Source organism: Gobio gobio (assembly GCF_949357685.1).
Source record: "Gobio gobio genome assembly, chromosome: 21".
NCBI classification, from domain to species: domain Eukaryota; kingdom Metazoa; phylum Chordata; class Actinopteri; order Cypriniformes; family Gobionidae; genus Gobio; species Gobio gobio.
This window is the reverse complement of record NC_137117.1, coordinates 44,429,683-44,445,015: the sequence shown is the minus strand read 5'-3', so window position 1 is coordinate 44,445,015 and position 15,333 is coordinate 44,429,683. Positions and strand designations below refer to the sequence as shown.

General features: G+C 38.3%; 1 protein-coding gene across 1 annotated transcript; it reads left to right on the top strand.

Moving 5' to 3' along the window:
* Positions 1-373: 373 nt before the first annotated feature.
* On the top strand, positions 374-14,737 carry ndnl2 (necdin-like 2). Its single transcript, XM_079802125.1, has 11 exons — positions 374-496; positions 790-857; positions 1,237-1,350; positions 3,052-3,115; positions 5,391-5,470; positions 5,552-5,646; positions 9,459-9,538; positions 9,621-9,663; positions 10,723-10,785; positions 11,697-11,811; positions 14,356-14,737. Exons 2-11 carry the CDS (start codon positions 807-809, stop codon positions 14,437-14,439), a joined length of 789 nt encoding a protein of 262 aa, XP_079658251.1. The 5' UTR covers positions 374-496; positions 790-806; the 3' UTR covers positions 14,440-14,737.
* Positions 14,738-15,333: the final 596 nt, after the last annotated feature.

The following is a 15,333-nucleotide window of genomic DNA, read 5'->3' as shown; positions in this document are numbered from 1 at the left end:
TTGAATAAATATCTTTTCGTCAGGTTAAATACTGATAATTGCTCACTCAAACCACTTTATCTAATCCTCTCCACTTAACCGTCAGACTCGCGTAACCGTCATGTTTGTAGTTTTTTAGCACTTTTTATCCGCGTTTGTAGTTCTAATAGAATCCTCGTCCATCTCGCAATGGGTTGTGGGTAATATCAGCCGTTAGAGTGCGCATCGATCTGCACTTCGGATTCTGACCGGAAATAGTAAACCATCCGGGAATCTTTGGAATACTTTTTTCAACATACTAAGATTTGGGACATACTAATTCTTTTTTCGAATACTATTTAGTACGGATAGTATGCGAATTGGGACGCAGTCAACTCCCTGGCGCTGGTCTATATGGCTGTTGTCCAGCAGGTGGCGCTGTGGCGCTGATCCGCTGTTAGCTCACTGTCACCCATCAGCAGGAGAAGAAGAAACAACCGGGAAACTGCTGTGAGAGAGAATTAAACATCACTGACAGGTGAAAACAGTTTTAAACACCTTATCCTGTATTATTATCATTATCATTATTTACATAATTTACTCAAACATACGTAATGTTAATAGTTTTATCTAATTGAATCTGTTGTTAATATCGTAACGTTTATTGCGGCTGTAACATCCGAAATGAGAGAGAAACGGTACATGGATTTATTTATTTGATTAATTTCGTGTGTGTGTGTGTGTGTGTGTGTGTGTGTGTGTGTGTGTGTGTGTGTGTGTGTGTGTGTGTGTGTGTGTGTGTGTGTGTGTGTGTGTGTGTGTGTTACTCAGGGATCGATCGATTGATTATGTCTCAGAGGAAGAAAGCGGTTTCAGCTTCTCAGAACAAAACACAAAGAGTAAGAAATACACACTTACAAACATGTTAAACTAAATATACTTGTTTTAAGGTTATGAATACGATAGTATAAGAGAACATTGTAAACAGAGTTTAGCTCCAACCCCAATAAAACACACCTGAATCAGCTAATCAAGATCTTACTGCGAATACTAGAGACTTCTAGCAGGTGTGTTGATGTTTATATAGTAAAGTGCAGGTCAAATTGGCAGAGGAAACAAAAGTACATTTTACAAATTAATTTTGAGAGCTACTTTGGTAATAAGTTATTACAATGCATTGTCAATGATTGTGTGTGTGTGTGTGTGTGTGTGTGTGTGTGTGTGTGTGTGTGTGTGTGTGTGTGTGTGTGTGTGTGTGTGTGTGTGTGGGGACTGCAGCGCTCTCAGGCACCGCTGAATGAGGATGATGAGGATGCGACCTTAAGCCAGATCACATCATCACAGGTCCAGAGAGCCCGAGAGAACTTCACACCGGACCAGATAGACCGCAAGGTACCTGTGAAGGCATTTATGATACTCCTTTATTTATTAAATCATATATTCTGCATGTGAAAGAGTTAGTCTGGTCATTTAAGATCTGTGCTCTGTAAAAGTAGAGTCTGTACTGACGGGGTTCAGTCCTGTAGATGAAGATGTTTATTAGCAGTTGCAGAGTTCATGAGTTCATGAGTTTGAATAAACACTGAACATCCTAAACTCAAACATTTTGTAATATAAAGGCCCCGAGAAGAAATCACTCAAGGGGAGATTTGGAAAGTACTTTCCTGAAGCTGAGTCCTGTGGAAGAGATGGTTACAGTTTCCATTTCAAGCATCAGACGTGATCCTGGACCACAAAACCAGTCATAAGGGTCAATATTTTGAAATTGACATTTGTACATCATCTGAAAGCTGAATGAATAAGTTAAGAGACAACTACTTGAAAATCTATAATCTGAGGGTGCGAAAAATATTGGGAAAATCCTTAGCAACGCATATTACTGCTAATAATAAATGTTTTTATATTTACGGTAGGCAACTTACAAAATATCTTCACGGAACATGATCTTAATATCCCTTGGAAAATGAAAAATGGACAATTTTGACCCATTCAATGTATTGTTGGCTTGAGACGCATGACTGGATTTGTGCTCCGGGTCACATATGGGTCAAACTTCGACAGAGGAGGATCAACCTCTCACCTCAGGTTTCTGGATCTCTTGTCAGAAAGCCATTTCCCAATTGACCTATCGGTAAGCCCCGCCCCCCTTAGTTACTGTTGCTAACTCGGACAAACAAACGGAGTTGCTATATCTTACAATGACAGCTGTCAGTGTGAAAACCGCATCCCAAGATGTTTTTGGACACGTTTATCCTGTCCGAATGACGGCCAAACTTAACTGATGGTTTATCAAGTTTATTATGTCCTTTTTCTCTCCAAAAAATCATTGTAAGAGCTGAACAAACAAAGTGTTAGAATAAGTGCGCATTCACGTCTCATTCGCAAACTAACGTTAGCTCTCTCTGTTGCATTACCATTAACATACACAGCAAAAACACTCATGCAGCTAACAGACCGTATGCCTTTTCGGGGGTGCAGTTAATAACTGGTAAACTTTGTATCTGCAAAACAACTCTGATAAACTGCGTGCGAGCTCTTCCTTTCACTAACTCGTAGACAATAATACCCATCAAAATAGGAGTCCTCCTTAGTAGGACAGATAATGTAGACCTTTAACAATTTTCCACTGTTTCTCTATGGCGCTGAAACCTACAGATGTCCGAGTTCCGGCCCCCGTGCAACTGATACTCAACTGCTATTGGCTCATCTGCGTCTGAGGGGCGGGGCTTACCGATAGGTCAATTGGCAACAAGGCCATGATGAGCCTTTTGCAACAGCATATCTTTGGGAAAGTGCTTTCCGAATTCACTCCTGCTGTAAAGCAGCTCTACAAAAAACACTAGTAACCCGTTATTATTCAGTGGAAATCATTTCAGTGTTGATTCAGTTCAATAACTGTGTAAAATGCATCAGTTATGACTTCAGCTCTGCAGAAAACAGTGCATCATCATCAGCTTGGTTCAGTTCTCATCCAATAGTGTCAGTGCAGCCACATCAGTAATTTGCTCAATATCAAGTGTCCCCAACTAAGCAAGCCAAAATGTTGATCAGTAATGGTTATATTTTAATATATTTCTCTGCTTTTATCCCAAGGTGGCAGAGGTGGTCCAGTTCATCTTGATTAAAGACCAAAAAAAAGTACCCATTCGAAGAGCAGGTTTGTCTTCTACAGTCAGTGAATTACACTTTATTAGATCCCTATCATACACATATACAAAATGAAGGGAACACTTAAATCACAAAATTACTGGTCCTGATGCTGGGTTGTTGCCCTTCCCTTCTACAGCCCAGTCCAGCTCTGCCTGTCTCCCAGTATATCCTCCATGCTCTTGAAACTGTGCTGGGATAAACACCAAACCTCCTTGCGACGGCACATATGGCTGTGCCTGTGAGGTAGTGCCTGATTGGGTTGCAGGTACTGCCTCATGCTACAGACAGTGGCTGCGTCCCAATTCGCCTACTTATACTACGTCCTAAAAGTATGTACTCTTTTTGTGAAGAAAAAGTACATACTTTTGAGTGTGTAGCAGAAGCTTCTCTACTTCGTCATCTTTAACGGACTCTGTTACGTGCGTCCCGTCAACGTTTAAACTGCCCTGTCAATCATCGTCACAGTTAAAATCCTCCACTTTCAATTTAATTTCCTACCGTATCGGAGAGAAATGTAACGTTAGTCGCTCGTTGATCTGCCTTTCGTGGGTCTTTAATGCAGAGACTCCTCTCATGTGTTTGCAAAGTTAATGGCCAAACGTATCATTACAAAAGTTCTCAATGCTGCTGAAGGAGAAATATAATGTGGATAATATTGAATAAATATCTTTTCGTCAGGTTAAATACTGATAATTGCTCACTCAAACCACTTTATCTAATCCTCTCCACTTAACCGTCAGACTCGCGTAACCGTCATGTTTGTAGTTTTTTAACACTTTTTATCCGCGTTTGTAGTTCTAATAGAATCCTCGTCCATCTCGCAATGGGTTGTGGGTAATATCAGCCGTTAGAGTGCGCATCGATCTGCACTTCGGATTCTGACCGGAAATAGTAAACCATCCGGGAATCTTTGGAATACTTTTTTCAACATACTAAGATTTGGGACATACTAATTCTTTTTTCGAATACTATTTAGTACGGATAGTATGCGAATTGGGACGCAGTCAGTGGCAAGGACCAGGGGCGGTTCTAGACCCTTTTTAGGGGGGCTTCATTCAAAAATATGTGATTAACCTTTAAAACATATGGATCTGGCGGGAGGCTTCGTCCCGTCTTTTAGTCTGCGTGTTCTTCAACCCGCAGCGGCGCCGAGCAGATGCACGTCAGAAGAAGAGGTGTGTGTGTTCATCTGAGCCTCATTGGTCTCTCATCAATGTCAAAACATCTGAGAAAACCAATCAAATCAGAGTAGGCGGGCTTTATGTTCACAGAAGCTGCTGAGGCTAAACGCGAATTTTAGCTGCAACTCGACGTCAAGTGAGAGAAATGTAAGACAGCTGCTTCTTTAAGTCAGAAATGTTAAACCAAGACAAACGGATAAACTTTTGTCTAATTTCGCCATTTTGAATTGAAAATGGGTCAATGTGATTCATAATGTAATTAACAAACAAGAAATATTAGCAAAGCCGTTTTCTTCAGATTAGGCATAAGATTAATAATGAATCTGTATTGTAAATTAATACAATACAGCTATTTCCCCCCGCTATTTCAGCCTGTATTGGGCATAAGATTCATAATGAATGTGTTTATATTGTGAAGATGTGGACATAAGAGAGACAAATAATCTACTGCCCAGTGACATGGTTTTCAAGCTATTGTTATCCAATGTTTTGGCCTTCAGACCGTCTTAAAATGCACATATGTAGATCAGAGAAATAAACATTTTCTCGGGGAGCTTTATAAGTATTGCTTTATTAGTATTAATAAACAGCCATCCTATGGATATGCATGTTAGTAAGCTACTAGTTAATATCGCAATTTGGACCCTAAAATACCCTCACTGGGGGCTAAGCCCCCCCCCCCCCCCCCCTAAAATTAAAATCCTTGAACCGCCCCTAACAAAACACAAAACTAAAGACAAATCAGTCAGGAAGAATAAGGAGCGAACAATTTATGAACCATTTCTGATGGCCACCACCTGCAAAATCATTCCCTTTTGGGGGTTGTCTTGCTGCTGCCTCTCCAGTGCACTTGTTGTCACTTTTATTTGCACCAAAGCAGGTAAAACTGATTCACAATCACTTATGCTTCCTAATAGGACAGATTGATGTCCCTGAAGTTTAATTGACTTGGTGTTATACTGTGATGATTAAGTGTTCCCTTCATTTTTTTGAGCAGTATAGTACTGCTTTATAGAGAAATAATTATTCATAATGGAAAGATTGTATTTATATTGAATACATTTTTATTTGTGTTTCCTGTCTTTTGACTGATTTCTGCAGACATTGGCAAACATGTGATAAAGGATTACAAGCACCTCTATACAGATATCATCAACAGAGTTTGCCGTACATTTGAGCAGGTACAACAGCTGGAGGAAACCTGACTAAATGGCCTTTATAGGTGTGATTTGAGCCGAGGTGAACTCATGTGTTTGATGCAGGTGTTTGGATTAAAGCTGGTGGAGACTGATCCCAAAAATCACATTTATATCCTGATCAATAAGCTGGAGCCCATTCATGGAGAGCCTGTGAGCATGTAAGTAACACACACACACACACACACACACACACACACACACACACACACACACACACACACACACACACACACACACACACACACACACACACACACACACACACACACACACACACACACACACACACACACACACACACACACTTTGAATAAACACTACTATAACACACTTCCATGTACAAGTATGTATTAGTGCTGTCAAAATAAAACAATAAACAGTGCTTTCAAAGGCGTCAATAATATGAAGATTTTATGGACTGCTGCCAATTTGTCAATAATATGACAGAATTTGAGCAACATAACATTTTCAATCCAAGAGTACGTTTACATGACAACGATGTACTAAAAACGAAAAAGTTTTTTCCCTTTTTTTTTTGCGTACAGATGGCAAAGTCGTCAAAACAATTCCCGTTCACACGGATCCGTGAAAACGACTAAAAACATGCCAGGCAATGTCACTTTGTAAAGAAACACTTCATGCTTACAGACTGAACTGAACTGAGGTTGTACACATGACGGTACCGTTTTCACAAATTGGCGGTTTCTGTTTTTAGTTGAACTTCAAGCTGCTGCAGCAGTCCCTTATTATTGCCATATGTTTGTTTTTCAAAATTAGTAAAGACTTGATGTGCTTCTGTAATAATTAAATTCTACTTACAAATGACTTTTGTCTAGTCTGGGTTTAAAGGGTTAGTTCACCCAAAAATGAAAATTCTGTCATTAAAGGTCCCATGGCATGAAATTTTCATTTTATGAGGTTTTTCAACATTAATATGAGTTCCCCTAGCCTGAATATTGTCCCCAAGTGGATAGAAATGTTGCTCGGTGTAAAACCGAGTTGTGGCTGTCTTTCTCTGCCTTTGAGAAAATGACAGGCCAGACGAGCCAATCCTGAAGTCTCCTGGTTTGACGTCCAAGCAGGCACGGTTTCCTCCCTTTCCTCCGCCCAGAGAATCGCCCATGCAAACGCTCGTCGAGAGATCATTGCATCATTGCTTGTGAACGAGTGAACGCTGGCAGTTTCTCAGTGTTTGGATGTACAAATGAAAACAGAAGTCTTTTTTCAGTTCCTTCTGATCTGTGATCAGTGATTTCTGATGTGTAGCTAATTATTTATTATTCGTGCACACAATGCGGCTTCTCTCTCTCTCGACAGAACGGTGTTTTCGTGTTTTATATCTTGTGAGTCAGTGTTTTTGTACGTCCTCGTCGCGTCTATCGGTTCTAAAATGTGCATACAGTCATGAGTTTCTGCTCAACATCAGCAGAGATAAACCTCACACACGCCGAAGCTCGGCCTTCAACATCCCCGACCCCCAGTACAGCATCTGGCCCACAGCGGAGGCACCAAACGCGGCGTGAGATTAAGCAGAAGGGGGGTAAGCTTGAGCATATCCGGGCTAGCCAGCCTAGCCCCACAATAAACTGGATTACATCCGATTACTGCTGTTGTGTCTTTGTTTGCGCTGTGTACTCAACGCGCGTCACTGACGCTTTTATTTTATTTTAAAAATAATGCTATTATCAACACTTACTTTTAACTCGTTCATCTCGACAGCTGTAATGGTACTTTGCATGTGTTACAAAGTTGGTAGAATAATGATGAAGAGACGGACTCGGTGTGACTGGGACTCGTGTTTATTCAGAACTCTCAGATACAAACACAATAAACTCGCGCTGACTGACAGCGCTCTCATAACTCAGTAGTTACTATAAATAACTTTGTTAGCAATCGCTGAGCTCAGTCTCTGATACATTAGTGATGTCCGGTTCGCGAACGATCTTTCTTTTGAACCAGTTCTTTTTAGTGAACCGAATCAGTTCACCAAATCGGACTGAATCGTTCTAAACGGTTCGCGTCTCCAGTCAGCGCTGATCCATAATTTACTAAAGTTACTAACTTTCTGACATGAGTGACAGTCCCTCCGACTAGAAATAGACTAATAACCTAAAGTATATGCTGTAACTAAAACAGTTCAGACATGCTGAGAACTGATGTGAAGTGAACTCAGGTCCATCCGTCTCCCTGGCAGACTCGTGCCTGCTCGTGCCTCGATAAACCACGCCCCCTCCGCTCATATAAAATGCAAAGATGTCAGCCAATCACAACAGTGGGTGTTTTTACTGAAGTCTCACAGCAGACACGCCTCTTGAAGCAGGGCATTCAGCCACAGGGCAAACAGCAGTATAGAAAAAATGCCTTTTATTTCTAAATTATGACATTTTATGATGTAAAAGTCATACTAACAATATAAGTACAGCTCAGGAAACATTATAAAATAATAGAAAAATGCCATGCCATGGGACCTTTAATTCCTCTCCCTCATGTGGTTGGACACCCGTCAGACCTCCGTTCATCTTCAGACACAAATGAAGATATTTTAGTGTAAATCTGATGCTCTGAAAGGCCTCCATTGGCTCAATGCACGGTTCACTCTCAAGACCCTTAAAAGACACTAAAGACGCCGTTACAAAGTCCATCTCACTACAGTGGTTCTACAATAACTTTATGAATCGGCGACAATAGTTTTGGTGCGCAAAAAAAACCCTAAATAATGACTTGCATAGTGATGACGATTTCAAAACACGGCCTCATGAAGCTTCGAAGCGTTATGAATCAGTGAGTCGATTCATGATTCGGATCGCGTGTCAAACTGCTGAAATTTGGCGATTCAAACTGCTGAATCGACTCACTGATTCATAACGCTTCGAAGCTTCATGAGGCCGTGTTTTGAAATCGTCATCACTATGTAAGTCGTTATTTAGGGTTTTTTTGCGCACAAAAACTATTGTCGCCGATTCATAAAGTTATTGTAGAGTCACTGTAGTGAGATGGACTTTGTAACGACGTCTTTAGTGTCTTTTAAGGGTCTTGAGAGTGTAAAGTGCATTGAGCCAATGGAGGCCTTTCAGAGCATCAGATTTACACTAAAATATCTTCATTTGTGTCTGAAGATGAACGGAGGTCTGACGGGTGTCCAACCACATGAGGGTGAGGAATTAATGACAGAATTTACATTTTTGGGTGAACTAACCCTTTTTTCTAACTAACCCTTTAAGTCAAGTTACCTTTTTTGCTATAGCGCTTTCTACAATACAGACTTTTTCAAAGCAGCTTTACAGTGATAACGGTAAAATAATGATCAATTGTGCAAACAGAATTCAGCTCTGCTGTGAAGCAGCTCTAAAAAGACAGCAGTCATTATTCAATTGAAATCAGTTCAGTGTTGATTCATTTCAATAACTGTGTAAAGTTTTCAAATATGAAATGAGTTTAACTCCGCTATCAAGCATCTCTGCAGAAAATAGTGTCCCATCAGCTCAGTTCAGTTCTCATCCAATAGTGTCAGTGCAGTCAAATCAATACCATTGCGGAATATTAAGTTTAACAACAGTGTACTGTACCTTTAAAAGGGTGTTCATCTATCGCTCAGGCCTGTTTCACTCATATCGTGTGAGCGGGACATATTCATTTTGCGGATGGGACGATTCTGAACAGATTGTATCTATTGCTTTCCTGTAGGGTCAGGCTTTCCTGTAGCTCAAACAGTAGAGCGTGGTGCTAGCAACGCCAAGGTCATGGGTTCGATTCCCAGGGAAAGCAAGAACTGACAAAATGTAAAATGTGTAGCTTGAATGCAATGTAAGTCGCTTTGGATAAAAGCGTCTGCCAAATGCATAAATGTAAATGTAAATCTATTGAACTTTCTGTTTCCATGAAAATGTCTTCTTGCAGTATTGGATATAATAGACAGACAGATGGACTGAAATAGTTTTTGTGAGATTCACTGTTTCTTCTGTCCACACAGGCGTCCTAAAAACCCAAAGAAGGGCCTGCTGTTTGTCATTCTCAGTGTCGTCTTCATGAAGGGTGGTGTCGTCAAAGAGAGTGAGTGCTTTCACACAGTCACATGACACCATTACTGACCCGTTTCTGATGTTTGCTAATGTGTTTCCCATGAATGCTGTAGATCTGGTGTGGAATACACTCAAGAAGCTCCGGGTGGATCCAGGGTTTGTGGACAAGATCCTAAAATAATAGGGGTGTAACGATTCATCTACTACATCGATGTATCGATTTATATTCCTACGATCTAACTACATCGATCTGTGCTCGGCAACTTGGCCTTCCGGACGGCATATATCGATCTAACATCGTTTTAAAAGGTCGTTTCAATCGATTGTATCGATAATAGGAAATTACGACATAGTGAACGCACAGAGAAGAGTTCTGCGGTCAGATCATGGTGATATTTTTGAAAAATAAATCTGTAGAGTCATTGAAGAGTAGTTGGTTATATTTTCTCTTTTGTTAAACATTGTTTGTTTATTAAACTGAGAGTAGTAGCAGGTTCAGCCAGTTTATTCAACCTGAAGAAATGTTGGTTGCACTTTATTTTTCGATATTAATATTGTATTTATATTATTTTAATGTTGAAACACAACAGCAAAAGTAGCAGGTAAACCTACTATTAATTAAACCTGAAGAGAAGTTAGTTGCACTTTATTTTTGATATTAATATTGTAATATTTTTATGTTGGAAAACAAAAGCAGAAGTAGCAGGTTAACCTACTGTTGAAATGTTGGTTGCACTTACTGTGCTTTTATTGAAAATGTATTGAATATTGAAAATGAGAGCAGAAAAGGTTAACTTCCTGTTAATTCAACTTAAACTGTTGCACTTTATTCGAATAAAATTTGAATGCATTTGCCATTAATTGTTGTTTACTTGTTTGTTTATATCCATAATTAATTGATACCTGATTCCCTTACAAGAAACAACAGGAATCTAGGAAACTTCACCTGCACTGACCAGTATCCAGATATTTATTTCAGTCACACAATTTTTGGCTAAAAAGTTACTGAATCGATTTCAAGTCACTGAATCGTTTCGGATCGTTTCGTTCTAAATGAACCAATATCGTCCTTGAATCGTATCGACAACCTCAAATCGGGATACGAATCGAATCGTTGTTAAAACGAATCGTTACACCCCTATAAAATAATAATTAACGAAATAATTGAATGTAGTTTTTTTTAATGAGTCACTTGTGATGCTTGTGTCTCCTCAGGGAGAAGCATGAAGCGTTTGGTGATGTAAAGAAGGTGGTCACAGATGAGTTTGTACGGCAGAAGTAAGTGAATGTGCGCAACAAAATGATTGGCTTTCTTTAAATGGTGCGGTGTAACCCAAGCCCTCACTATGAAGACTCATTAATGAGCTCAGGTACTGAATCAGAGGCTGTGGGTTTGAGTCGGTGTGTTCAGAGCTGCTGTTCCTCAGACCATGAACAGGTGGTTTATATCACACCATACAAAATGAAGGGGTCAAGCAGAATGAAGACAGAGAAAGATTCATGATCTTCATCAGAGGACTCCTGACAAGTTTCTTTGACTTCAAGCTATAACTATAGTAGCATTGAGCAACTGTTTGGAAAGATCTCTATACCACTGGGACTGTTAATGAAATGAGCGACTTTAGATAGCGCCTCGAGGGTAATGGTTAAAGACCTTTGCTGACAACGTAATGGCTGAAGATTCTTTTAACATTAAAGGGTTAGTTCACCCAAAAATGTAAATTCCCTCATGTCCAAACCCGTAAGACCTTCGTTCATCTTCAGAGCACAAATGAAGATATTTTGATGAAATCCAAGAGCTCTCTGACCCCTCCATAGACAGCTGTTTAATGAACACTTTCAAGATCCAGAAAGGATGGTTGTTAAAATAGTCCATGTGACTCCAGTGGTTCAACCTTAATGTTATGAAGCCGCGAGAATACTTTAGTGCGCAAAAACAAACAAAAACAATGACTTGGATCTTGAAAGTGTTAATTAAATTGCTGTCTATGGAGGGGTCAGAGAGCTCTCGGATTTCATCAAAAATATCTTCCTGTATGGTCTAAAGATGAACGAAGGTCTTATGGGTTTGGAACAAAATGAGGGACAATTTTAGTAATTAACGACAGAAATTTCATTTTTGGGTGAACTATCCCTTTAAGGCACTGTTAGCAAAACGTTTTCATTTCCATTTCATGTGTCTGTTTTAGATATTTGGAGTATGTGAAGATCCCTCACACAGAGCCGGTGGAATATGAGTTCCGATGGGGTCTGCGGGCGGAGAAGGAGGTGTCCAAACTCAAGATACTGGAGTTTGTTGGAGAGGTTTGATCATTTTGACTTGTTACATCCACCATGCAGAGAGTTTCTCATAGGCACGGGATCAAATGTAAAAAAAAGGGGCATTTATCACTATAATTTGACCACAATATTATTGTTGATCATTTTTGAGAGGGGCATTCATTTTTGAAGAAAGAAATTTGGCTCCACGTCATGCATTCAAATCGTGTAATGTAATATTAATCGTGTAACCTAGCCATGTAATGTAATATATCTCTTACATCAGCGGTGCAATTCACCAGTTCCTGGAGCCCTGCACAGTTTAGCTTCAACCCTTTTTTTACACTTAAAAAAATAAATCTGTAAAATAACGGAAGACGTACTGGCAGCTTATTACCTGTACATCCAGTAATTTTACAGTCATTTCCATTAACCCAAACGGTAAGGATGCACCGAAATAAAAATTCTGGATTCACTTGGCCGAAAACCGAAACGGTTTTTCTTTTTTTATAATTGTATTATTATTAATTTAATTCAATAATTTTACTGAATCTGAATTAAACAAATACAAGCCAATACAATTTTATTTAAATTAGCACAATAATTTGACAGAAAATAGGCCTATATTAAAAATAATTATCAATATAATATTCTTCATTCAGTTCTATGCAACAGAATCAGATTTAACACATTTAATTTGTCTAATTATCAAAATAAGGTACACTGTATAGTCCCATTTAACAGTGACCATTATAACCTTCTTGCTTGCCTTATGTAAGTGTGCAATCTCTCTCTTTTTCATCTCTCAAGCTGTGCATCTACAGCGCTCTCTGTGCACCTTTGATCAAAACAAGCAAAACAAAACTAAAATAATTATATAGATTTAAATCATCTATATAGATAGAGAAAAAAAAATCATCTATATAGATTTTTTTCCCCATGGATTACTTTTACCTTTAATCCTAAATATAACTACAGCTTTTCAAAGTACAAATTCTTACTGTATTTATCATTACTAACCCTAAAGCAATATATTATATTGTCATTTAAATACATGTGCACTGCAAAACATAATAAGTTGACTTTACTTAGAAAAAGTGAGGAAACCGATTGCCTTAATTTTCAAGTAAAGCAGAGTATTATTTTTTTGTCGGCAAAACTTAACAAAATTTGTACAGAAAACTTGTTAATGAAGTATACTTAACTCAAAATTATTAGTTATGTTAACTTGTTATTAGTGCTCACATTACTAGGAAAATATTAGGAAACCGATTGCCTTAAAATTCTCAAGTAAGCTGAACTTAAAAAAATAAGTGAAGACAAAAAGCAACAACTGAACTCCATTCAACACTTATTTATTACTTATCAATAGTCTACAGGTACTAAAAACAATTAAGTAAGCATTACTTAATTGCATTACACTGTTCTTACTTAAACCGTTTAAGTTTTGTCAACTTAATTCTATCTGGGATCTGAGGAAGTGTACTCCCAGAGTGCATTGTGGCATGAATAAATTAATTGCTTCGTTGTACTATTTTTAGCTTTATTTTACTATTTTTCTTTTGTCAGTATAACCCGAATAATGACAGCAAGTAAAATTAGTAAAGGTCGTATTAATAATAAAAATAAAAAAAATAAAAAAATCCTTGTTACCATTGTTGTGTTTTGCTGCTGAATGTTGAAGTGTGTGTGTGACACACTCAAGCATGGTCAAATGATATTGTGACAAACATAGAGGGATTATATCAACTCAATTAAAAGGTTATGCCATAAATATTAGCAAAAATAATGTTACAAGATCATTATTTGACATTAAGTATAGTTATGTTATACATCATTAATTGACAAATATTATTAATATATATATATTACTTCCCTTCTTTTGAAATCATAGAACTATGATTTCTTGTTGCATTGCTGCATTATTAGGAAGTTAATTACTATAATATGAATGAAGTTCCAAGTGTCCAACCAAAGGGAACACTGATCTCCATCATGGTGACCAGAAGTGGAGGAAATGAGTGATAAGTCTATACAAAATTGCACCACCTCAAAAACACTTCGCCCGCCTGCTTGTTTTTTTGCTTTGGCCAAATGGTGCTCAAACCAGTCAAGTAAGGTTTACTTGAGTTTTCTAAGTAATGAAGGCATAGCATGCAAATAGTTCAGATTACTTAATTGTTTTAAGTTCAACAAATTATTGGACATTAAGTAAAGTTTACTAAAAAAGTCTTAGTAAGAACAACTGTTGGATTTTACAGTGACTTAACCCTAATATCACCATTCTGCCTTATAAATTAAACTTAATAAACCATGACCCACGACTTTTTAGTCTTTTTCACCCCTATGTGTTTGAATCCATGATCATTGCCTGTTAGCAAATAAACAAATACATTGCTTTGCGTTTTTTTTTTTCTTCTTTCAAACTATTTTAGTTTGGGTCTGATAAATGGCTCTGACATATTCTTGACATGTCAATGTTGAACTGCCATGATGATTTATTCATGAGTGCAATGCCTTTCATTTGAACACGTGTATATTAGAGTAATGTATCTGCATATAATCTGAGTTTAGTGTGTTGTCTCGCAGCTGTTTGAGCAGGATCCTCAGAGCTGGACCCAGCAGTTCAGAGACGCCAGTACCACTGAAACCAGCAGCCAGAGGACATCCTAACCTGCTTTCCCATTCAAAACCAGCAGCCAGAGGACATCCTAACCTGCTTTCCCATTCAAAACCAGCAGCCAGAGGACATCCTAACCTGCTCTACAATTCAATACCAGCAGCCAGAGGACATCCTAACCTGCTTTCCAAAACCAGCAGCCAGAGGACATCCTAACCTGCTTTACAATTCAATACTCCACTGTTGTTTTCCATAGTTTATGTTATGTAAAAGTTATGCGTACTTGACTATTTTAATTGTAATATTTCTTTGTGTTTTGTAAACAAAATAAATGTATTTTTCAATTCTCTTATTTACTGCGTTTACTGTGTTTTCTTACAGCAGTCTGGTGTGGTTTAGAGGTAATGTGGCCAAAAGTAAAGGGAAGCACCTTTATAATTAACAGCTTATTCCAGCCATTCCATTTGACAGATCAGTACTTCAAAATCAAATGAGATTTTAGAGAATGATGTGCTTGTCAATGTCTGTGTGCTCAAAGCCTCACACCATCAGATCACACCATTGAACCATCAGATCTGGGCCAAAGACTTGAGAGGTATACCAAGAGAAGGTGAAGGGGAGAAATTGCAATGCACAATATGGGGGTATAATCGGAAATGTGATATTTCCCACTTCTGAAGTCGTGATTACGAGCTCAAAATGGGAGGGCGTTCATGTGCAATTTTTACCTAAGAAACTCAGAGAGCACATGAAAGCAGCTTGGTCTTTTTGTTCTTTTATTTATATAGCACTGTTAAAAACAACCGGAGTTGACACTTCTTTTAATTTATTAGTGAGAAAATATTTTTGTTGTAAGGACCAAATCTTTTTCCAATTAAAATTTTTAATAAATTATTCCAGTTTGCAGGAGATACAGAAATATCTTCAAGATAAAGGGATCTAACTTT

Bases quoted from the DNA above. Each gene is read 5' to 3' on its own strand.
- ndnl2 (XM_079802125.1), top strand. From the start codon at position 807: ATGTCTCAGAGGAAGAAAGCGGTTTCAGCTTCTCAGAACAAAACACAA. The intron at 858-1,236 runs GTAAGAAATACA...TGGGGACTGCAG, and splicing joins CTCAGAACAAAACACAAAGA to CGCTCTCAGGCACCGCTGAA. The intron at 9,539-9,620 runs GTGAGTGCTTTC...TGAATGCTGTAG, and splicing joins GGGTGGTGTCGTCAAAGAGA to ATCTGGTGTGGAATACACTC.